Genomic DNA, 26,961 nt, shown 5'->3' with positions numbered 1-26,961 from the left:
GATGGAAACATGCACAACCCAAATTATCTGTGCAATATATCACTGTTTTTTTGTTAAGCCCGTTGGAAACTGATCATATTTAAAGTTAAAAACATGGCCACCATTTTATCATTATAAGGTACCCTATGATCAGTAAAGAAGAGATGAAAACCATGTTTGACCCTGAAACTGTGTTTTTTTTTTTTTTTTGGTGTGTGTGTGTGTGTGTGTGTGTGTGTGTGTGTATGTGTGGTATCGGGAGTAGAACCCAGGGACTTTTCTACCTCCGGGCTAGACTCCCTGATCTATTTTATACTTTATTTGGAAACAGGGTCTCACTAAGTTGCTGAGAGCCTCACTCAGGTGCTGAGGCTGGCTTCGAACCTGTGCGATCCTTCTGTCTCAGTCTCCCAAGTGCTGGGATTACAAGCGTGCGCCACCACGCCCGGCTGACCTTGCAACTTTTGAAAATAATTTCCCACTGAGAAGAGAAGGCATAGTTGATAGACAAACTTATTTTGCCACTAAATCTTTTAAGGTAGAATTGTTGCCACCACCATAAAGAAAATGTTCAGTACTAACAAGCAGGAGCATTTATTGCAATATTGAGTTGATTTCTTAAACAGAGAGAGTTAGTGAGCAACTGAATGTACAGAAAATTGTTGTAAAAGTGAGGCAGGTTGGGGAGCATCTTGCTTCTCAGGTTCAGGAGCTTTCAGAGGGGGCTACTATGATCTAGGCTGAGCCACGGCTCACACTTTATGTACACTTTTTGGTCTAATGGTATTCTAATCCATTGACCACTCCACTTTCTAACTTTTGGCCTGGCTTTTCCTACCCTATACATCCAGACTTTCTCCTTTGTCCTGAAGATTTAGGTCTCACAATTATAGTCACATGTCTTACTTATTCTTATGTTACATCCGATCATCCTTGGCCAGTCCTCTAAGCTCAGCCTCCTGGGCGCTATTATGGAAGACAGGACCAGGCCAATGTGCAGGTTGGTGCTTTTATGAGTCAGTGATCTTCAGTCTCAGCTGAGCCCTCTGTCTTCATAGCCCATTCTCTTCCATTCCATTTGGTAGAGTATGCACATTTTACTTCTATCATTCAACCTTAAGCCTTATCACCTCTTTCTACACTATGAGTAGATGAATTCACCTATAATTTTTCAGAGAAAATGTAAGTTTTTAAAAAAATCTAAAATGTTAGGTCTGTATTATGGAAAGAAAATAATTCTCCAAAGCTAGGTTCCTTGCTTGGGCCCAACATCTGATTTTTCACTCACCTACCTACCTATTCATTATTTCTTGCTTGAATCTTCTGTCCCTAAAAAGAATTAACTTCAGCACATAAACATGGTGGTTTAAGTATCAGTACACAACTACTCATGTACTAACACTAGAGCATTCCTAATAGCTAAAATCCCCAACGTTTATGGTTAGACATTATGAAATATTTAGAGCAAGCCAAGAGTGTGATCTCTGGAACCAGACTTTCTGGATTCAAATCCTGGCTCTGAAGCCAGGTGTGGTGGACATTGCCTATAATCTCCATACTTGGAAGGCAGAGACAAGAGGATCACAGGTTTGAGAGGCCAGTCTCAGCAACTTAGCAGGCCCTCAAGAATTTAGCAAGACTCCCAGAAACTTAGAGATCCTGTTTCAATATTAAAAAATAGAACTAGAGGTATAGCTTGGAGGTAGAATGCCCTTGGATTGAATATCTAGTACCAAAAAAAAAAAAAAGAGGGAAAGTGTTGTTCATAAATACTGGTTCTGCTACTCTGCTAGCTGTTTGGCATTTAGCATATCATTTTATTTTTCTTATACTCATCATTGGAGAGGGATAAAGTTAGTTTCTACCTCAATAGGCTTATTGTGATGATTAAAAGATTAATACATGTAGAATGCTTAAAATTGTTCTTGATATATACTAAGCATTCAATTTGTGGTAGTCACTACTGTCATTGTTTCTTCTCTTTCACTTATTTGATTATTTAAAAATATTTATTGGGAATTTACATTTACCAAGTGCAGCACCACACAGCATTGAATTCCCATAATTAACAAAACAAATAGCTTGTCCTAAAGCAGCTTAGAATGTAGCTAATAAGATAGATAATAAGTTAAAAACCAACATATGAATTACTAAGTACAAAAAAGCAACACCATAAAGCATTTAGAAGGAAAATATTAGAGAAACATCTATTTAAATAGTAGTCAGGAGACACTGAGAGCGAGAGCTCATCTTAAAAGAACTCAGGATGGAGCCTTCCATGCTTCTTTAGGAAGAAAAAGCACATCTGGAGGTCCTGAGAGTGGGAATGCCTCACTTATTGCAGTAACTGAAAAATAAAACCAAATAAAACATAAAGCCCGATGTGGTTAGTCCATAGTGAGCATGGGGGAGTTGAAGCATGCTATTGGATTGGTAGTTCGAAGACAACTCACTTTTAAGCCAAGATAAGAAAACTAGATTCTATTCTAGATGAAATGGAGAGCAATTGAAAGATTTTAGACAGGAGAGAGGAGAATCCATTTTGTAATTTTAGACCTTCATTCTGTAGGCTGCATGAAGAATGGAGAGACGGGTGGAGACAACTGGAAGATCATTACTGAAGGATTCGCAGTTCAGAACAGTGGTGGCTGGGGCTAGAGTTTCTGTAGTAACGGTGAAGATGGATCTATCTGAGATGTGATTTGAGCTATCATGGATAGGGAGGTTGACTGTTGGGGTAGAGAAAATGAAGAAATAGAGAAGACTACGGTTTCTAAACTGAGAAAGATCAGAGAGAAACAGATTTTAGGGGGTAATGATTTACATGCTTGTAAATTCTCAATTTGGTGATATTTGTGATTGTAAATATTTATATAGTAAACTGTATACAAAGTCCATCATGTATGTGAATCTGGCCTTCTCTAAATAAAATGAATATATTGAATATATTATATATTTTCACTATATATGATATCTATAACTAACATTATATATATATATATATATATATATATATATATATATATATATATATATGCAAGAAATGAAATTTTTGTAAAAGTCAGTGCAGGTAGTTTGAGAAGCATCTTGTTTCTCAGTATCAGGAGCTTTCATGGATGATCCAATGTTCTAGGCTGGACTATAGCTTTCAGTCTTTAGCAGCTCTCTTCCTCTACCACTTTTTATACCTTTTGTTTGGTCTGATGAAGTCTTCTAATATACCGACTACTCCATGTTCTCATGCTTTGACCAGCTGCATAAATCTACACACACACACACACACACACACACACATACACACATTCATCTATACATATATTGGGTATCTGAGAAAAAATAAGAACATTCTGGGGCAGAAACATAACTTTGGGGTTTATATTTTATTAGCATGAAAATGGTGTTTTTAGCTCCGGGAATAGATGCTATTATTGACACATATAAAGTAGAGCGGGGAGAGGCCGCCTGGTGGTGAGAGTTCTGTGGCACCTCCAGTTCCCTTCTCATGCCACTAGCTTCTACCTCACACATAGAGATGGAACAAAAATACCAATTTGGGAGTCGTTCTCAGGTAGGTGGTATTTCAGACCATGAAAACAAATGAGCTTTGCAGAGGAGAGTGTAGTAAGAGAGGAGCCTATGCCTCTGAGCCCTGGGATTGCCTCACTCACAACTCATAGAGTCTCTCCAGTCCTGCCCTCTGTTCTCCATGCATCCCTCACAGTATCTCCTGAGGATCACCAGTGACCCACTTTCCCCCTAGTCAGCTGGCAGTACCTTCTATTTTTCTTCCTTCATCTCTATGGCATTTTGCTTTGTAAATCACTTTCTTTTCCTTGAAACTCTATCTGACATTGGCTTTGTGATATTGCACTATTCTCCTTTTCCTTATACTCGTTTGAGATTTTTTTTTCCAGTTTCTCCCACCCGTTAGATGTTCTTGACAATATTTTTTCTTTCTAATCTTAATAATTTATGTTATGTGAGTTCATCTGAAACCCTGCTTCAGTATCTTCTGAACTAGTCACCAGATCTATATCTCTGATGGTGCACATCTAGCTGCATGCTAAGTCTCCATCTTGGATGTTCCATAAGCTCTTGAATTTTATTAAGTCAATGCTAAATTTATCATCTCTTTTTCAACTTTCGCCTCTGCTTTTATTTCTTATTTTGGTAAAGTCATCTTCTCTACCATTTACCACTTCATATTACAGTATCTTGTGCAAACCTTTACCACCAGCATAAATCAATCGGAACTCCTGCACATATTTTTCTTTAATTTCTCTACATTATGGGTAATATTTGAGTTATAGTTTACAATTCCACATGCTATTGCCTGAGCTTGAGTTATCTATTTTTCTCTCCCAGAATATCACCAAAATTCCTATTTGTTGTTCCTGTCTGAGCAGACCATGGTCTTGCAATAACTCAATTTCCATATCACTGCCTGAGGGGTATTTCTTAGATCCTGAATGATCATGTTAGTATCTTACTAATGGCCTTTAGTAGCTTAATAGGGCATTATGAACACAGCTTAGACTAAGCTTGTACCTTGTTATGAGCTGTCTTCTGCTGTCTTCTGCTTCTTCTCTATTTTCATTTGGTTTCACCTACACTTTGAAATAGGGAGAGACAGAAAATTTTGCTTCTGTAATTTCTACTACTGGGGCATTTTAATAAGATTTAGAGGTTAACCAAAGGCATTAGGTTTGGGGAACTGATCTTTGTTTGAGTTCTCCTCAAATAATTTCAGCTATGAGTTAGGAAATCTCTTATCAGCATTTCTAGGCAGGCTGTTTCTTAGAAGTCATCAGCAAAATTTATAATGTTATATTGCAGGAAAACACAAACCTGAGAATTAAAAACTCTACATTAGTTTCTTTCCTATTGCTGCTATAACAAATTTCTCATAAATTTGGTGTTTTCAAATCAGGAAAAATTTTTATCAGTTTAAATTTTTAGAGGACATAAGTCTGAAGTGAGTTTCACTGGGTTATAATCAGTGTTGGGAAAAGCCTTAGGTCCTTTCAAGAGGCCTCAAAGGATTCTCTGTTTCCTGTCTTCTCCAGCTTCTGGAGAAATACTGTGTTCTTTGGCTCAATGCTCTGCATCTACTTGACATCTGCTTCCATAGTCACAGCTCCTTCTGTTGGACTCCATCTGTCCTGCCTTCTTTGTTTGAGGACCTTGAGATGGCATTGGTCTTGTGATCCTCAGTGTACACACCTCTATAAAGTCTGTTTTGTAATGTAAAGTTACTTATCTAGTGGTTCCAGGAATTGAGATGTGGGCATCTTTGGTAGGAAAGACATTATTGTACTTACTACAGAGTCATTGCAAAGAGCTTATTTTTGAAATATTTTGTTTTTCATTTTAGTGTTCAACAAAAATTTTTAAGTTGGTTTGTCTATACAAGTCAGTATGGAAAAAAAAATTTGAGTCCTACTCCCTAAAATTGCAGTAAAATTGTTCCATATATTCAAAAACTTCAATTTTACCTAATATTTTGGTTTCTTAAAGACAGTTGACATAAAAGGATATTATAAATTTTCTATTATTTAATTTTTACCAACTTCTTATATGCATTTATTCGTTTCTTAAATTTGTTCCTTTGAGAAGTTTAAAGATACTAATGGTTAGAATATTTTTGGTTAGAATAAGCCAAGCTAGCCGGGCATGATGGCGCACGCTTGTAATCCCAGCATTCGGGAGGCTGAGACCTGGAGGATCGCGGTTCGCGAACAGCCTCAGCTACTTAGTGAGGCCCTCCACAACTGAGTGAAATCCGGTTTCAAAATAAAGAATAAAAAATAGGGCAGGGGGTGTAGCTTGGAGGTCAAATGCCCCTGGGTTCCATCCCCAGACCCGCAAAAAAAAAAAAAAAAAAAAAAGAATAAGCCAAGCTGAAAATAAAATTATTTATTCCTCTTACTCTCTCTCTCCCCACCCACCCTTGCTCTCTTGTGAAAAGGACTTAGCAATTTTCAGGAAGTAAAACATCAAGATTAAGAGTGAAGCTAATATAAGGAAACTAAAATTTCTCCTGGGGAAGAGGTCTGGGACTCCATAGAGTATATTTTTATTACATAGATCTACAGGTTGATGTGAACAAAGCACCTTGAAAAACGAAACACTTCTCTAGTGCTAGTATTTTCTAGTGGTAGATTTGAATTATAGCACAATTTTGTTCTGTATGGAGAACCCAAATTTTGCATCTTGGTGTCTACAAGATGGACTTAGTAAGACACAAAATAAAACAAAAACAAAAACATGAGTTAATCAAGTCAAGTTCTATTAATGTTGGGAAAAACTCCACAGTTTTCCATTAGAAAGTGGGGTAGGTTGACTCATATTTATATATCTCTGTAGGATACACTTTTTTTCTGATAACAGAGGTTAGAGTTGCATTTTATCATTTTTGTGGACTAATAATAGTTTGCATTTGAAAGAATTTCCTAGCTGTAAACAAAATATAAAAATTGAGTTTACTGGTTACCTGTGTTAATTGTTAGCAAGTCTGATAACCTGATAGAGCTTTAGTTTCTACATCTATGGGAAAGAGAGAAATGTCTCTATTTAAATCACTAGAATATTTGACTTATGACTATGACTAGTATTTTGCATTTTGAAGCTTTCAACTAATTCATGAGGTCCTGTGATTCTTTTTAATTGATTAATGTTTCATAGCTATGTACCTTTAACAACCATAAAAAATTAAAGCAGAAGTACATTTCTTTGGTTCTAAAAGAACATTGTACTTTAATTATAAGAAGAAGATGAAACTATGACAACCGTATGAGTGAAGATCTTTCCTACAAAGTGGCACGATACTTGAGGACTTGGATTAATATACATATTCTAATAACAGGTACATTTAAAACGTGGAAAGCCCAAACCAATTATGCTTACTGGTTAAGTAAAACAAAGGCAACATAGGTTTTCCCCTTTTCTCAGGCATATTAGCAATGTCTACAAAAATGGAGTGATGGAAATGTACTTATGAAACAGCCATTTTCTGCAGTTTGTCAATCAAAATGAATAATATCAAAGTCTCATTTTCAATTAGATTATTTTAATATTTAACTACTTAAAATGCCCCAATCATTTTCTTTAGAAAATGGTTAGGCTAGAATACTGCAGTTCTAATAATGACATTTTATTATGATAGAAATGACTTCATTAATTGATGATCATATATCAACTCATAAAGTTAAGTGGTAAGTGGATAGAGGATAAAAAGTTTTCAAGCCAAAGATAGTATAAAAATCATTTGAATTGTTTAGAATATTTTCTAAGAATAAAACTTTATGACCCTTTACTCTTGTAAAAATATGCACATTTTAAAATTACATTTACAAATACACTAGGTAGGCCTGCAGATTTATTTTATAAGGTCTGAGTAGGTTGATACTATATTGGTGTCATCTCAGATCCAATCATTAGGATATAACAAAAATGATAAACATGTGCCTTTATAACAGAATGATATGAGAGAGAGCAAGCAAAATAAGTTTTGAATTTTTATTACAGATGTTCATATTTATGGCTTCAGATCTATTTTAGAATATGTAGTTTTTAAAAATGCATTGATGAGTTTCCAAGATATTTGAAATATGACCTTTTGAAGAAGTCAGCTTTGTTTCTCTTTTCTTCTTTGCATCCTTGAAAGAACAGTCACAACTTCATAATGAAAATTATATCAAAAGGTCACTATATCAAGGGTGAAAATGTATATTTAAGCATTATACGAGAGCTTTGTTTTAACTTGAAAGTAACTGTGAAGTATCATCTAAACACAATTGTTGATTTCTAAAACAAAATACTTTTTTAATTTATAAAAGTCTTCTTAATAAGTATTAATCTTTAAACTCTAATACAATCAGATAACTGTCTTGAAAAAAATTAAGACACATTACTACACCTAGCTTAAGTAATTAATTTACATATTTCCACATTTGTAGGACATTATTGAATTGTAGGGGATGTTAAGCTGCTAAAAAGCATAAAAACTTTGATATTAACTTATTTTAGTTTGTACAAACATGTTTAATACCAACAAAAATGTTGTTAATCTTTGATGATGCATTATTATTAAATAAAGAATAAATTTTCTTATTTATTCAATTAGTTTTTTGAATTAGAAAGGATAGCTCCTCATCTCATTTTTTCCCCAAGAGAGACATATGCTCAATTTGCCTTTTACTTTTGATACCTTATACTTTCTAAAAACAATAAGTAATTAAGTGTCTTACAGAGATTTATGATTTTATGTATATATAATTTTAAGAGACAAGATGAATCTATATTGCTCAGGCTGCCTCAAATTTCTGGCCTCAGACAATTCTCCTGCCTTACGCCCCAAGTGCTGGGAATATAGGTGTGTGCTATTGCACCTTCAGTTTTTTATACCGAAGATTCAAAAAAAAAATTGCAAGCCGGGCATGGTGGCACACACTTGTAATCCCAGTACTCGGGAGGCTGACACAGGAGGATTTCAGATTCTCGCCAGCCTCAGCTACTTAGTGAGGCCCTTGCAATTAGTGAGACCCTGTTTCAAATAAAGAATAAAAAATAGGGCTCAGAGTGTAGGTTGGAGGTATAATGCCCCTGGGTTCAATCCCCAGTACCACACACAACCAGTACCACATACAAAAAAAAAATCATTGTATATACTCCTTTGATTTTTATAATAATGTAAGTTTTATATCGTCAAGGTAGAATAATATATACAATACATGTAGAATAGTTTTATGCACATGCTGCTCACTCAAAATACAACAAAAACACAAATGTATTATCAAAAATCATAAGGCTAGATGTATTTCAGAATTCTCTACAAATCTAGAAAGGTAATTTAGTTATTACATTTAATATTTGACACTCTCTTGGGGCTCAAGACAGCATTCCATAATCAAATACATTAATATATTTGCAGGAAATCATACGAATATGTACTCTACATGGGATAGACTTTATAAGTATTCACACTTCATTGCAGGTATGATTTTTTTTTTTTTTATGGTGGTACTGGGGTTCCTGGAATCCCTTCTACCTCCGGGATACACTCCCACGGGCTACACTCCCAGACCTATTTTTTAACTTTTTTATGTGGAAACAGGGTCTCTTAAGCCAGAGAGGCTGGCTCCGAACCAGCGCGATCCTCCTATCTCCACCTCCCAAGCACGGGGATTACAAGTGTGTGCCACCATGCCCGGCCCAGGTATGATTTTGTTACAAATGGGGTTATGCTAGTCTTAAAAAAAAAGCCCTCTGATTTTTCAAAATATTTTGGATTTTGGAATTGCAGATAAAGAGTTGCAAACTGTCCATATGAAAGTTATAATAGAATTGGAATAATAAAATAAAGCCATATTATATTAAAGGGGTGAATGTGTAATTTTGGACATGGAGAAAACTAATATTTACATAATTAAGGAACTATTACCTGACAATGTAATACATACAAACTTCAAAAGCATTTTTAAAATGTGCAAAAAACTTAGCAGATCTGAGGAAAAAAATGATCAGAATAGAATTATCTGTGGGCACCTAGAAGTTGGAAGTCTACCATGTTCGATTCTAAGCCCACTTATTTTCTAATTAGGTATGTCCTCTCTTCACCTGATCATTTTTCTTCTAAGTTTAGGTAGATGTGAATTATATCCTTAATATAATTAAGCCTATTTCTGAGTTCCAGGCACATAGATCTGCTTACTTACTTCACATCTCTTTAGGACACCTTCAAGGCATCAAAAATGCGATATAATTCAGAATCAAATGCATGATTCCCTGTCTTAACCAAAATGCCATTCATCTCAGTGAAACACATCAAAGTCATTCACGTTTAATCTAGGTCTTTCTGCTTGACTTAATGATAACTTCTTTCATAGGACTTATCGCATTGTATTATAATTACATGTTTAAATATTGATCTCCACTAACAGACTGTGAACTCTGCAGAATGTGTTAAATCTATTTTGCTATCATTATATCCTCAGAACCTATCATAGTAGCATAAAACCTGCTGTGTAGTAGGCATTCAAAATATTTACAGAATTAATGAATGCTATGCCTGTGAACACCATGTTAAATGTAATTTAAAGTATCATGTCTTATGTTTTCTGAATGATTCATATTAACTTTTTTTGGCTATTGATGTGGGCAGTCCACTGTAGTGTCTGTATGGCCATATTGTTTTGAAGCCACCATGAAGTGGTTTCTGATGTGATTCTTGATTAATATTTACAGCTCAAAAATTTTAGTACACATACTCTTAAATAAGACTAAGTAAACCACAGCTATATGTGATATTTTTCTGCTTCCTTTAATGATGTGAAATGGCAATTTTACCATGAAACTAACATAAACAAAGCAAATGAACACAGATGGAGCTAGATGAGGTTGTAAGGGAAGTTAGACTTCATAGTCTAAATACAAGTGCTTGTTGAATACAAGAATTTTCCATGAGAACTTTATTGAATTAGGATAACTCTGCTTAGTAATATTCATGTCTTTCTAAAATCTTTTGAATGTGGATCTCTCCTCAATGACACACCACTGGAATTATCCAAATTCAAATGATTGGGACTGAAGGAATATGTTATAATCACACTTTATATTATCTACTAAATAGCTTTGGATTATATAATACTCGACTGAAATATGCTGACAGTTGTTCAGAAACCTAAGTCAAACTTTTGATGAACTGAGTCCTACTTTAGTTCAGTAGTTATAGCTCAATCAGACAAGCTCGACTGTATAATTTTAGGTTTAGTCAAGATGAGATTTATGGCAATATCATATCCACAGACTGCTATGAGGAAAGTAAGATTTGAAAAAAAATGAGTTATTAATCTTTACTGCAGAACATTAACAAATGTCATGTGGCTTTTATGAGTTGGTACCTAGGAGGTAGTAGATTCATAAGTCCCCCAAAATAGATTTCCTCTTATATACCTCTGATATCAAGAACATAATTAATAGTTACCTATTATTCATTGTGAAATCCAAAGCTTTTAGTTCATTTGTTAAATTCAAGCTTAGTATAAAATTAACAAAATTAAATCAGAGTTGTCAAATTGTAGTGAGCAGAATTGTGTGTCTTTTTGATATGTATGTGTGCGTACATATATGCATGTGTGAATATATTTGTTGACAGTTTATGAGTTTAATTTATTAGAACCAAGTAATATATTTAAACTAAATGTATTCTGGATGGAGATGTTTTTATTCCTCTTTGTACCCATAATCTGATAAAGCATATTAGGTAGGCAGGTACTTGACTTAAAATCCCAGAGTCTGAATTACTCATGGGAGGGTTTTATCATATCCACATACTGGATATCCACAGACATATATGTTTGCTTGGTTAATTTGATTGGGTAGTCAAAAGAATGCTGATGAAAGGTTTTAGTGGAGCAATAATAGTGTGTATATGATATTTGCCATCAACTTTTTAGTCCTGAATTTCTAAGGGTCAATATCAGAAGCTGAGGTAAATAGTGACACGTGGGTCCCAGCCCTTCTTTATAGAAAGGAATGACTTTCCCTTGGGACTGACTTTACCAAAGAGCAAGCTCTCATTAAATGTTTGCCAAGTGAATGTGGAAAGAATTAGCTGAGAATTTTTACCATTATCCTATACCTTCTCTATTAAAAAGTTAACATTTTTATTTTTATTATTTTATTTTTTGGGTGGTACTGGGGATGGAACTCAGTGGGATTGTACCTTCAAGCTATACCACCAGCCCTATTTTTTAGTCTTTTTTATTTTCTTTACTTTTCTTTATTATTATTATTTTTGCATTACTGGGGATGGAACCCAGGGACATTCTACCTCTGAGCTATACCCCCAGCCCTATTTTTCATTCTTTAATTTGAAACAGGGTCTCATTGAGTTGTGAAGAACCTTGCTAAGTAGGTGAGGCTATCTGTGAACTGCGATCCTCTGGTCTCAACCTCCTAAATGCTGGGATTACAAGTGTGTGCCACCATGTCCTACTAAAAGTTAACATTTATGAAGAAGATGAAATAAATGTCAGCCTATATTAATGTTATATTTAAAACATGTATATGATGTATAGCAATATTTAAGGATGTATGATACAAATAAACAGTCTTTGAGAACATTTTGGAATTGTAATCGCAGTACTTGGGAAGCTGAGACAGAAGGATACAGGTCCGTGGCCAGTCTCAGCTACTTAATAAGGCTCTAAAGAGCTAAAGCCCAGATAGGAACTAAGACAAAAGACTATATTTGAATGCGTTCATCTAAAGAATAATTTGAAAACTACTGTGTGAAAATAAGTGTATTTCATTTGGGAACAGAGAGGCCTTCCAACCAGCACTGGTTGGTTGACCTGCATTACTCCACAGCTCTTAAAATGCATGTAAAAGTCACTTAATAGCTTTTAGTTAATCTTAATTAATTTATAACTAAATCTTTGGTGTTATATAGACTTTAACCCTCCCATGACTGATTCAGACTCTGGTATTTTAAGTCAGGTACCACATACCTTAAAATTATCTTTTACTGCTGTTTCAACTGCTGTTATCAGAGAATGAGGTCTGACTTCATTTTATTGCCCAAACTGTTTATTCATTTATCTCAATTAGTTTGCTTAGTAGTCAGAATTCCTGCATTGATTCTATTCTAAAATAAGAAAAAGAAAAAGACGTAAAAATGAAATCAGATATAAATACATAATTCTCTTATTAATGATTATAACCATCCCTTTTTTAAATAAAGACTTTAGTTTTAAAGAAGTTTTAGGTTCACAGCAAAATTGAGCAATGAATACAGAGGTTTCCTGTATACTTTCTATTCCACAAGTGCATTCCCTTCCCAACCATCAACATCCCCTACCAGAGTAGTTCATTTGGTAAATCTACATTGATACCTCAGCATCACCCAAAAGTGTTATCATTTAAAGTTTCACTGTTGGCATTACACATTTAATTGATTTGAAAAAATATATACAATGACATGTATCTACCATTATAGTTTCATACAGACTAGGTTAATTGCTTTAAAAATGCAACACTCTGTGTTCTACCTATTAACCCCTCCCACCTCTCAATCCCTGATAAATACTGATCTTTTAAATTTGTTTTGAAGCTGGACATGGTGGCACATGCTTGTAATCCCCACTCTTGGGAGGAGGAGACAGGAGGATTGCACAGGTTCGAAGCCAGCCTTGCTGGCTTAAGAGACCCTGTTTCCAAATAAAAATATTTAAATAAAAGGGGTCTGGGTGTGTAGCCTGGAGGTAGAAAAGTTTCCAGGAATCCCAGTACCACCCAAAAAAATTGTTTTTGCTAGTTATATCTTTTTTTAAAATGTTACATATTTTATATGTTGCCAGATACTATATAGCCTTTTCAGATTGGCTTCTTTCACTTAGTAATACGCACTTAAGTTTCCTTCATGACTTTTTGTGACCGAGTCATTCACTTCTTTTTAATGTAGAATATGGTTTCATTGAACTAACTATAATTACTTCCCTTTCATATCTGAGTCAGAATATGATCCTTGCTCTGTGTCTTCAAACTGTGTGTTTGTGTTTGTTTCTTTGTTTCTTTGTGTTTTGCCTTTTAGTATGCCTTGCAATTTTTTTCTTGATATATAGACACGATGCCTTTAGCAATATGATGGTAAGCTGCATGAGGAGGAAGCTTTCAATATACTTTTAGTTCAGGGACAAATGTTAAAACATAATTCAGAGTTCTGGAGACATGATTTACTAATTTTTAATATCAATTTTTTTCCTTATTTAAATATCTTAATCTTTTTGACAGCCCAATGAAACAACCCAAAATCTATAGCTGCTCTTAAATAGACTTTGAGTAGATTTATAAGTAGACTTTGATATTCTGATTATGCTTATTCTGATCTTCCAGGGGATTCCCCATGCTCTCTGTGGTCACTATAGTATTCCTATACTGCATTTTAATGATTCATTCTTTCATTCTTTAACTGCACACATATGAAACTATTTTTTTTAATGTCTGGCATATGTGACGTTCTATACAGAAAATATGACAGCGGAGCAGCCAGCAAAATAAATATAGTTCTTGCCTTTGGGGAATTCATTTTCTTCATCCTCACTTAAACTTGACTAGCCTGTCAGCCACCTGAGGGCAGATACCATGCATCTCTCTCTTATCTTCAGTGACTGCTCAAGAGCTCACATACACAATAAAATGACACTCAAAGAGTGTTTCCTGATTAAGTGAATAAAAGATTACAGAGGCCTAAAATTTAATTTATCTCACAAAATATTGAAATATTCAGTAAAAAGAAATACAAAGAATATCTGCTTTTAAAATGTAGATAATTTTAAAGCATTTTAAAATTAGCTATATAAAGTTGTTCACTATGCTAATATTAATCCATAATTGGAAACATCACAGCTTTTATGTGTAATAATATTTCATTGAATGTTACCCTGTTCCATGAAGCTGTTAAAATCTTCCTAGTTTGTAAATGTCATATACTTAGGTTTTAAGAAGGTCTTCACTTTTCCTGTTAAGCTTTTGTAATTTCTTATAAATAGCCAATAGTTTGGTTAGAATAGAGTTGGTTTCATTTTACATTTTATTCTATCCATATATTCAGTGACCCAAAGAAGAAATGTTAGTTTAGCTTTGAAAAAGAAAGTTTTTTGTGTGAGTTCTTTTCATGGTGAAGATTTGTGACTGTCTTCTAATATCTCGTCTTGCTTTATCTTGATCTTTCCTACTTGAGATTTTCTTTCCCTTGCTCCTTGTGCAAAATAATCCTTCAAACAATTGGATTATAATTATTTTGTCTTCAATATATTTTTATACACCTTGTAGTTGGCATTTGAAATTCATTGCATTACTAGTAAACTTTTTAGGAAGGCAGGCTCTGTATTCCAGTTCCATCCCTCACTACGTGAGTGATAATAGTTGTACCACGTAACCTTTCTAAATCTCAGTTGCTTTGCATATATGGAATAGTGGGGATACTAATGGTATCTATTTTAGAAGTTTATTAAATAATAATATAAAATAATATATGCTTAGCATAGTACCTATCACCTTCTTTTTTTTTTACTGCTATTGTTATTATTATACCTGACATTAATACTGCCTAATAGCTTAATAAGCTTCTAGGACCCTGGGACCACATCTACAAATTCTTTTGTACTCTTGATGTAACATGAGAGTACTCATTCAAATGCATGCTTTTAGAGTCAATATAAATAGTAAAGAATGAGTTAATAAATGTTTTAAATTCTGATTCAACATGTTTTTATTATAATAAAAAGTATATTTTCATTTGCCATTTCATTTGTCAGTATACAATGTTCTTTAGCACTCATTTACATAGTATAAAAGATCATTCAGATTTGTGGAATGGAAAGTGTTATTTATAACATATATTTTGTAAATGCACACAGATTAGGAAAGATTAACTTAAAACTGTGGGATAAGCTAGCAAACCTTTAAAAAAATCACCACTGGCATTTTAATGAAATGTTATGTTACAACTTTAAAGCTCATAGCAATATAATTAGTAATATGTGTAATCTTTATTACCAATCTTAATCTTTTTTATATGACTGAAAAATTATTTTATGGTAGTACAATTAAAATAATGCTAAAAATGTCAGCATAACAGAATTAAACTAAAGTAACTACTACAATATTGTACCCCAAACCAGCTAATTTAAATGCAAAATACTTTGTGAAGGCTATTTATCTGGGCTAATGCACGTTAAGGGATTTAAGGAGTAGTTTGTATAAATGAAATAAAAAGAAAAATAAGCACTCTACAGCAATCTTTGGTATTGTTTAACATGAGGGAAATATTAAATAGGTTTATATATAGGCCACTTGAGGAAAATTTATTAGAAGCCACATCACAGCATAGTAAATATAAAGGCAACTGGCAAGCAATCCTACATTCATAGGCTTTTAAAGGGAAAGCTTGAGATGCTTAAAATTGTCCTTTTACGGACAATGTTATAACATTAACTATGATAACTAGACCAGTGATGCCCAGAATTTTAATGTTTGCTTTGTAAAAGATGAGGCATTTGTTGTTTAGACAGCACATGGCAATGGTTAGACTTTTTTTTGCATGCGTTTATCTGTCTATTTATAGTAATGATGTTACAAATTTATTATTATTACAGATTAGACTATAGAATGGTCTAAAAACAAGATTTCTACAAAGTAAAACTAGGGAACAGAAAAGTAGAAAAAATTACTTAGATTTTCACCATTCATAGAGTACTACACCTAATACTGAATACATACTCTTCTACATCGTGCTAATTCATGGATAATTTTACAATTTCCTTAGAAAAAAGTTTTATTGTATTTCACAGAATGTTTATGTATAATACAAAGAAACCCAAATGAATGTATGTTATATAAAAATCATATTAGTGAATCAGCTACATTTTCCTTGTGTTATATTAGTTTTTTTAGACCCTTAAAAAGTATTGCTACTTCTATATTGATTTACTGTTGTTAGAGTATTAACTTTAAAAGTCTGATTAGCATTGAAGACAATTCAGTAAAGTCTAAATTATGTTTTAAAAACGACAACCCATTAAAAATATTTGGGGCTTAGTACGGAAGCATAGACCATGGATCTAGGAGAAACTGGTCATTATAGCACTTTTACTGTTAAGATTCTACAGATGGAAGGAGAATTCAGATTTACCAGATGATGCCCCACTTTGTATTTGTTTGATTTTGATTCCACAGGTCCCAGCACACCTGGAAAGTACTACAAGGCCTCAGCTACACAACGGCCAGAGACAACAAGTAAAACCCTTCATGACCCTTGACCACCAAATCGTCCACCAGACTATCAAACAGCCACACCCTCCAGGGCCAAGCTGCGTGCTCCTCGCACAGCATGGAAGCAGGAGTCCGGACAGTGATGTTGGCCTCACAGGAAATCCGCTCACCAAATTACTAACTCTTGGGAATGAAGATGGCAGCGAAGAATGGCATGTATGTCTAATGGCTGCTTGTGGAAGCTGTGTCATTGGTTTTTGGGAAAAATCAACATTTCAACGTTAAACATTCCAAATGCAAGTTAATTAAACAAGATAAATGTGTTTTAAATAAATTAATATATATGCATGGATTATATATATTAATATGCATAATACATTGAAACAATTCATTTTTAGGATTCATTTCAATTAGATACCAATGAGAGCCAACATAGGCACTAATAGTAATATGGGTTTGAAAGACTTAACTGTAATTTTAAAGGTTTCCTGAGTGACTTTAGTCAAAATATTTATCAGTAGTTATAATATCTTAAATAACCACTAATAGAAAACAGGCATAAATCATTTAGCAATGAATTTATGCTCTAAAACTTTCATTAGAATAAGACTAACAATCTTATTGTACATATATATATATATATATATATATATATATATATATATATATATATATTTCATGGAATTATATCTGGATTTTTACTTTTTAGTGATGCTGAGGATATAAAATAAGTAAGAATGTCTAGCTTCATGATTTCATGTTGTTTGCTTTTAAGTGAAATTTCAAAAAAAAATACTGAGGAAATGATAGAACTTGGAGACAACTAAAACCTGGAAGACTTTTAATATCTCAGTGTAGAAAAACTACACTGATAACTGAGCTTCTTTTTCTCTTTCCTCTTACCCATTTCATTTGTTAGAGAGAACCATATTTCTATTATCTCTCCAATTTTATCTCTCAATCTAAATTCCTGATGATTACAGCTGATTTCAGGTCAATATGTTTTAGCTATTAAGCCTGAGGCCTCCATGCACAAAAGTATAGTGCTCAGAATCCTATTATCTGAATGCAAATGATATAGGAAGGTTTTAAAAACAAATTTCATATTAATCTGAAAAAGAAAAATGAATAAGGGTCTGGTAGACAATTTAATGAAATATAAAATAACCACACAATAGGACTTTCTGATATCTAAGACTGGCTGTAAATCTCTACATATATTTTTCAACAATGGGTATATAAAGTAACTTAAAAATGGAATGTAGAACCAGGTTCTCTATCCACTTTGTGAAGACCATAAAAATATATGTAGGATGAAAATCATCTATAGAGTAAGTATTAGAACTCCAACCAATACATTTCTTCGTACAGCCACCTCTTCCAGAATTCATATTCTTTCGTAAAAGATTGATTTCTAAAAGAAAGAAAAAAATCTCAAAGAATATTAGTATATGAGTCAATTTTATGTAAAACCCAGAAAGTGATTCTTATAACATGTTATATAGTATGCTTGCTAAATTTAGAAGGATATGAAACATATCAATCTTCTGGGTTTTGTCTTTTCTTTTTCCACTGCTTCGATTCCTTAGGTGCACATCTTACCTTTGCTTTGATTATAGTCATGGGCATATAAAGGAAGACTGTTGTTTTTAGTGTGCTTTTAGGTGCTCTCAAAGAGAGCTGTGTGGTGGGAAAGGTTTGAACGTCTCAAGGGGGTTAGTTGCCTGGTGAAAATGTAAGCAATGGCTGAAGATAACTTATTTTTTCTATTATTTTAATCATTGCATTTTAAACTAGGTACACAAGAGTACCTTCCACTCACCACTGATGCCCATTTAATTATAGCTTTATTTAGTCTGAAATAATTTTGATCAGTGTGAGGTCTCTTTGAATTTGCCTTATCATATACACATTGCCATATACTGGCATCATTTGCAGAATTAATATCTTTAATGTATGTATCCTGTGCTGTTATAATTTCCTAGTATCTTTTGACTGGTGCAAGGAGTCCATGTCTCAAAGCAACAAGTCTTTAGAAACAGAGTGTAGCAAAGAACCATCACCCACTAGCTATGGGGTCTCTTTGTTTAAGGTCTTTCAAACTCACATTTCTATACCTGGAAGAGTTGTTTGGATGGTTTATTTATGTTTAGTACTGAGATTTGAACCCAGGGGCATTATACCTCTAAGCTACATTTCCAGCCCTTTTATTTTTTATTTTGAAATAAGGTCTTACTAAGTTGCTGAGGCTGGCCTCAAATCTACAGTCTTCCTTTCTCCCTCTTCTAAGTACTAGTATTAAAGGCATATGTCACTATGCTCAGCTGAAAAGGGAGTTCAGGAGATGGCATCTGGTACCAACTTTTGATTTTTCTTTTTTCTAAGCACTGTGCTCCTGTGATATCAGGGTACCTTTCATTCATTCAAAGAGGACCATAGGGAACATTCCATTAATTCAAAGAGGACCTCACAAATCTTAAGTATCACAGGATAAGTATGTGAGCGTATCCATGGATTCAGGATATAGTGATTGAAATTAAGAATAACTTGTATAGTAAAGGTCTCTGAAATTGACACATTTTGAAGCATTTTGTATGTGGCATGTGTCTTTCTGCGGGTGGGTGGGGGGATAAAATCAAATTTGTACTCAACCATGCATAGGTCTCTCCACCCAGAACCCTCTCACCTAGCCGAGACTTGTCATGTGCATTCCAAGATGCTCCGCGCTCCAGCCATGTGGATTCAGTAGTGGCTGCCACATTGGGCAGGTTCTCCTTTTTCCATCTTTACCTCCATTTCATTTAATCTCTACTATATGTGTGAGCAATTCCAGCTCACTCTGAAAACTGACTTCCGGTTTCTTCTCGATGATGTTTCTCTGGGGGTTCTGCCTGGATTTGGTGCCTTCTCTGTGTTTTGGTGGTAACACATATGATACAGGTAAAACTGTACTTAAGAGTATTTTCACAGCATATGCCACATCCTAAGTGTTCATTTAATTTTTTCTTATTCTCTAGTTTTTTCACCTTTTGATATAGATACACCACCTTGTTCATATTTAAATTTCTGAAAAATAGTAGTTGGTGCAAATTTGTGGCAAGTTTAAAAGTCAATAAATAATGAGTCAGTCAGCCTTCTGCAGCCGTGGTTCTGCAGTTCCTAGAGAGCTCAAGCTCTAGGAGGACAGAGACTTTATACTGTTGGTTGCTGTAGCTCCAGTTACTATAACAAGAATTCAAAATAAAGAAATATTTATTAAATTAGTAATATATGGAGTGTTTTTGATTTACTGGTGAATCATCTCTGAGAGTATCTTAGTAGAAATCTTTCAACACTTCATTTAGGTTTGCCAAAAAAATCTTGCTTAGAAGATAACAGTAATGGAATCATAAGGTACCTTTGTCTCTCTACCAGGATTTGCTCCTACTTGTTTCATAAGGAATCCACAATACGAGAGTTATATAAATTTGGCATTCACTGTACCTTTGAGCTTAAATTATAGTTAAAATTTCACAAATGAGAATATAATGGGATAAAAGAGATTTAAAACTAGAGCAGAGAGAAAAAGGAGAGAGAAAGGAGAACAGAAAGAACAGAGAGAGAAGGAGAAGCAAACATGGGCTTTTAAAATGTAAGCTTTTAGAATCTTCTGCAGCTTAAATCTTCTCTACAGAAGGGTAGAATGTTGTTTTGAAAAGGAACTGAGGAAGAATAGGAAACTGACTGGGGCTTGGACAATTGAACCAGAGTTCCAGGAGTTCAATCCTGCCTCTGCTACTCGCTAACTATCTAATCCTGGACAAGCTGTTGAGCTTCTCTTGCTTTCCTCATCTGTATAATAGAGATAATAATATTATCCACCATGTGATGTTGTGAAGATTAAATAATCTGATGTTTGCAAAGCACTTAAAAACAAGGCTTGCCGAGTCTCCTTACTGTTTAATGATTATTGTTGTTAAATTGTTGCTGTTACTATTATTAATGGTCACTAGAGAAGGTAGAATAATCTATTTTCATATAGCCTACATCCATGTGGATGAGTTGTTTAAAATTTGAGTATTTACAAATCTACTTGTTTGAGACAATCAGAATGTTTTAAATGACAAAATTCTGTTTGTAGGAAGCCATCTTTCCACATGTTCAGTTTGTGGGGTCTGGCACAAAATACTTTATGCAGCTCTCTATTCATATAGATACTGATTTCCAAGGGAGTGAGTGGCCTAAGGTGCTTTGCCCAGCTCTCACCTGTTCACCCGTGGAGACAGATGAAAGGAAAACCAACCAGGGGATCAGGATTACCTTATTTTTCAGTTCTAAAATATTCTGGACTTCAGTATACATATGGCCTCAGTTGATATAGCCTAAAAAATCTTGTAGAGATTACTAGATTTTCTGTAATTTCAGATTGAAGCTACACTTTTATTATTATGCACAATATTTTAAATATATTTTGCTAGATGGAGAACATTAATGAGAATATAATCTGTATGGAATCAAGTTTTAAAGAGGAAGGAATAGACTATCCTCTGTTAAGGCAAAGAACGGTAGTGTTTCCAGACCCAAGGAGGTCATCAAAACAGTCTCAAATAGTAGCCTCTGCTGATGAAAAAAAAAGAAATCTCATTGGATCAGCAAATGGTGTTTTATTATGCCCTTTTGAACAAATACAAGATAAAAGAGGGATAGTAGGAAATATTTGTTCTGCAGACAAAAGATTGTATAATGTTATTGAGAAAAATTTTAAGGCTTGTATTATTCTCTCTTTTTCTATTTACATCTGTCTCTATCATATATTTGTTTAAGCTTTCTATATATACATCATATTAAATATCTACTCTGTGGTAATATTTTTCCATGAGAAATTTACATATTTTAAGCACAGTATGTAATCAAACATCTTCATGAGGTTGTGAATCAGTTTTGACTGTTTTACCACAGACTAGTAGCTGTGTGATTCAGAGGTTCTGCATTTTTGTAGAAGACAGAAAAAGATAACAACAATAAAACATATACATTTATTTCTCAGTTAATAACCAGAGTTAAATATGAACTTAAAAAAAATAGAACAGGCCTTACCCCACTTTAAAGTATGTAGAAAGACATCTGTGTCGAAATCAGTACAAATTCCTAGAATAACATTCAACGAAAGCATGGTATCTTATCTCTTATTCAGTTGTGGTTACCTTTTCATTGTTCATTAATTAATCAGAAAAGTGTTATCCATGAAGGGTATATATGGAGTATGTAAGCTCTTTTCACACATTTTGAAAGGTTATCATTGATTTATTTATAGATAAAAGACTTTTTATTTTATTTTGTTTTATTTATTTTTTTGGTGGTACTGGGGGTTCCTGGAAACCCTTCTATCTCCAGGCTACACTCCCAGACCTATTTTTTATACTTTTATATTTGGAAACAGGGTCTCTTAAGCCAGCAAGGCTGGCTTCGAACCTGCATGATCCTCCTGTCTCCACCTCCCAAGCGTGGGGATTACAAGCATGTGCCACCACGCTGGGCACGGTAAAGACCTTTTAGAGAAGATTAAAAAATCATAAAAGATTTTAATTACCTTAAAGTTTTCACTTAAATGGAATGACTGTATTTTGTATATTGAAATAGACTCTACATTAGTAAAACAATGAGCCTTAACTAAGTTCTGATGGATGATTTTAATTCAAGGCCTTAAAGACACTTGTTGAAAGTATTACTTTTTACTTTACTAATTCCTAAATAAATTAATGAGAGAAGTCTCATTCCTCCTTTTTCTTGGCATGCAGAACTCCATGTATAAAATGTCAATAATATTAATAATAACTGTCAAAGTTCATATGAAGCTTAAAATTTAGTTTTGTTGCAGACTTATTTTTAAGATGGAGGGAAAACTCTTTCAACCTTTTTTCCTTCAGATTTCAAGTAGCATCGTTACATGAAAACCGACTAATTCTTTAGATAAATGTTATTAATGCTAATTTCTCCCTGTCTAAGTTCACAGCATGAGAGTACTATTTTCTTAACCAGTATTCAACTTCTACGTTTGAGGAAATGATATTAATTTCCTGCAGTTTTCCCTTCTTTGCATGTGGTACTTACTTCCTCAGAATTATATATTGAAACATTCTTCGTCAAATTATCTTACTTGTTTTGTAAAGGCTATGTAGAATGGCTTACTTAGAGCAAATTGGTGGTAATAAACATTGGAAATTTGCTTTGAATAGACAAAGAACGTATTTACTAAAACCAATCAATCATTAATCATTGATAATTCTAGATCATCATATTAAACTAAGCAGTTCATTTTGCCAAATTTTAGTTGACAATTTTAATATGCAAAGTGTGATACTTATACTACATAAGACTACAAGTTGAGTTCTCAACCAACATCAAGAGATAACATCATAATGGGATAGCATAATGAAATATGCCTGGGAGTCAGAAAAGAAAATAGTGTGGATTTTTGCTTTAAGCCTCAGTTTTAATCTAGATATTGCATCATGGGAATAATGAGAAACACTGATCTCTGAGATTGTTTTAAACTTATATCCTATGCCAGGTGTGGTACTACAGGCCTGTAATAACAGTACTTGGGAGGCTGAGAAAGGAGATTGAAGGTTCAACGTCAGACTCAACAACATAGCAAAGCCCTCCACAACTTAGTGAGACCCTATTCTAAAATAAAAGAATAAAATAGGTGCTTGGGCTGTAGTCCAGAGGTAGAATGATGTTGTGTTCAATGGCACTGCAGCTGCTATTTTTACTTGGAGCCAGCCCTGTGGACTGAAACCTCTGAAATTGTGAGCCCCAATAAGCCTTTTATCCTCTAAGTTATTCTTGTTGGGTACTTTGATCACAGCAGTAGGAAAGCTGACTAAAACAGGGATGAGGGGAATTTATTTGTTCATACCATCTAAAAATCCCTAAGTAAATATTTCATGTTATCAGCCTCCGTAAGTTTTCCTGTTTTCTTCTATATTGGCTTTAGCTATTGAGTGGACACTACCAGAGCCTTTTGCCAGCCACACTTATTTTTTCATACTAACCCTGATTTGTTTTCAGTCATAAGAGAGAAGTTTCTATTTAATTTAAACCTATCCTGGTGGTCCTATCATTCTTGCCAGAAATTGCTTAAATAATGGGCTTGTGCTGCAATTTTGGCATACTGACTAGGTTACTGAGAACCGCTAGGAAGTTTTCTTTAGTCTGTAAAGTGGATTCAAGGAAGAGAAAGGTGTTTTCTCCTTCATGATGTGCTCAAGTGCATAGGTTTCGTGATTTGCAGCATAGTACAATGATCCTACCCACTCTGCGGTGCTAGAGGACACAAGAGAGGAGCCATTTCATAGAACTGTAGAATTTAAGTCTTTGAAAGGACCGGAGACAGATCTGATGTCTGCCATGCCACAGCTGAATGATTGTTTAGCTTGAATTTCAAACTCTCTTTCTCTAATGTCCACCCATTGCTCTTAGTTTTACCCCTTCCTTTCAGAGCGGCCGGTGTATGGTGTACCTTATTTCTTCTAACACACATAGGTATTTTTCAATCAGTTGTCTGCAAATGCTGGTGGCATTTGGCAATCTGAGTAAACTGTGATAGTTCAAGACCATTCCAGAGACGAGGACTGAGTAAATATTAACAACCCCCACGCTTGGTTGGAACTTGAAAGGACTGAATCACATCAATGAGCAAGCTTTTGTCAATCACAATCTAGACCAGATTAGTCTTAAAGTCCAAAGAAGAACCAAAGTTCACCTCAGTGCAGAGGTTTCTGCACACCTCTCCTGGTTATTGTTTGCAAGTTTCAGGGAAAGAAAATGATGAAGAAGAAAGAGAGAACCATTGCTATTGTGAAGGTTATAGACCCTTCAAAGTTGAAACTGGTGAGCGAGTGCATTTTGGAATTCTTTCAGTGTTTGGAGATGAATCCAGCTTAAATACTGAGTTTAAATTTTATAAATTTATACTCGATACAATAAGGTATGTAGAAATTGAGCTTTGAAATGTGTCAAATGTACTCTAAGGAATGACAAGTTTGTTTACTTACAGGATTGCTTTTAGTGCTCTGAGCTGTGTTAAAAGTATTGCTATAGTCTATTTAGTAAAATTATGAATGTTTTCTTGTGACCTTTACATACAAAGTGAAGGTTCCACTAATTATTGCAGTGTTTACATTAACAATTATTAATATAGTACCAGGTAGATAATGTGCATATAAAATGTGCGATGCAAAAATATTTGTCACTGTTCTCTTTTGTATTTTATCTTTTTTGTGTTATAAGCCAGCTTGCCAAGAACTAGGGATCTCCTACTCCAACCCCACTCATTATCTTTATTTATTCATAATAGAGAAAAAATAACGAGAGCAATAACAACACAGTGGGCTTTCTTTGGTCAATGTTTGTCATTGAAGGCTCATGGTGATGTTTTAACAAATAACGTTAGAGGGAAGCCAGTGGTGTGCATCGGGAAACCAGAAAAATCTGGTTTGCTGCATCTAAATGAATAAATTCCCCCAAAGGAAGGCAATGTCTTTCAAATTTCAGTTTTTCATGTGTGCACACATTGTATAGCACACACTTCCCTATAGTGCTCCTCTTTTTACCTGAAGTCTATCTTCTTTTTATGTCTGCAGTTATTCTAATAGTTGATTGCTCACTTTTATAAGGTCACAATGAAATGGCTTCACAGAAAAGCAAAACAGAAATCTGAGGAAAAACCTTACAATTTTCCATTAGTATTCCTCGAAACTTACACTATGTATTTTATATGCCACCAACACACATATACACACAAACTATAAGAATGAAGGGGCTTGTTTTTCTTTTTGCAGTTTATACTGAGAAATTACCTGAAACTGTACCATGCGGCACCACATAACATGTTCTTCCCTCTTTGGTGTTTATAATTAGATTTTCTGAAAGCTTTTATATATGTATATACATATGCATGTATTTTCAGAAAATAACATCTCAGGAATAACAAAAGAAATCCATTTTTAGGAACATGGTCAGTATATACTATAGTGCCCTCTCTCTTTCTGAGTGAAAGTAAATGAAGAGTGATAAAACAATAAGGAAAAATTCAACTAGAAAATTTGCATTCAATTTTATTAGCACTACAGTATTTGGTGAAGAGAAATTAAGCCCGGATGCTGTGAAAGTGTGTTTTTACCCTGTATCGAACATCAGAGGCAAAATGGCATTTTGATACTTATTGAGAGCGTGATATACAGAAGATAGCAGTGGGAAAGGATAACACTGAGAAAAATATAGTCCAATAATTTTCAACTTTCTTGAATAGTCAAAACACTTAAGAGCAAATGTAATAAGGTAAGAGTTCTTCCACACAATAGGGCATGTAGTAAAGAATCCAACCTTTGTGTTAGACTAGCCTGGGTATGAAATCAAGCATTCTACTTATTTATGAAGCTATATATAATCTTGAGATGATTACTTCACTTCTTACTTATAATTTTTTAATTAATTATATTATTTGTTTATTGGTATGAGGATTGGACCCAGGACATTCTATCTTACAAACTATGCTCCAAGTCCTTATTTACTTATTTATTTGCTTTGAAACAAGGTTTTCTAAATTGCTAAGAGTCTCCCTACCTTGCTGAAGCTGTCTTTGAAACTTAAAACCTTCTGTCTCAGCCTCCCAAGTACTGGGATTACAGGTGCAGGGCACGAGATCCAGGTTTGTTTTGTATTTAAAATGGCGATTGTAATATTTAGCCCATAGAATTATCTTAAGCATTACTGGAGGTATTGTTATTATGAAACATCCTTTCCTTAATACTTTGTATATAATCAATATTCAACTGTCTATGTCATGGTATATCTGTTATGATAATGAATTTATTATCTTTGCTTAATATCTCTAATATATGGATTTATGTATTCCTGTGATAATCTCATTGCTTTCCCACTGGATTCATATCTATCATTGGAAGTCATGGTTGTAGTATAAACATATGTGGTGAAGATAAATTTTTCAAAACTTGAGAGTAATTAGGAAGTGATGTTAAATGGATAGAGTGAGGCCATTAGCATGGTTTCGAAAGCTAGACACAAATATTTAGGCTTAATATATGAGTTAAATTGGAGAGATTTTAGATTTATGAATAGAGCTTAAAGTTACATTTTAAGACATGTGTTGGTCTAAAAGAGGCAAATGAGAGCGAGTTGAGAGGGATGAAATAATACTAC

At 34.1% G+C, this 26,961-nt stretch overlaps 1 protein-coding gene across 3 annotated transcripts in view; it reads left to right on the top strand.

The window, feature by feature from the left end:
• TFEC (transcription factor EC) overlaps nucleotides 1-26,961 on the top strand; it is a gene marked incomplete at both ends in the record, with an annotated part of 111,781 nt that overhangs the window by 66,189 nt on the left and 18,631 nt on the right. The window contains 2 exons of one of the 3 annotated variants that reach the window (XM_080701721.1): nucleotides 16,792-16,971; nucleotides 21,213-21,299. In XM_080701721.1, coding sequence (XP_080557847.1) covers nucleotides 16,792-16,971; nucleotides 21,213-21,299 — 267 coding nt within the window. Of the gene's footprint in view, nucleotides 1-16,719; nucleotides 16,972-21,212; nucleotides 21,300-24,564; nucleotides 24,631-26,961 lie in introns of those variants that run through there. The other 2 variants (XM_080701720.1, XM_080701722.1) reach the window with 2 other exon arrangements.

This window comes from Muscardinus avellanarius, assembly GCF_963383645.1.
Source record: "Muscardinus avellanarius genome assembly, chromosome: 9".
NCBI lineage: Eukaryota > Metazoa > Chordata > Mammalia > Rodentia > Gliridae > Muscardinus > Muscardinus avellanarius.
Note: the sequence above shows the minus strand (reverse complement) of the source record. Positions and strands in the feature narration are given on the sequence as shown.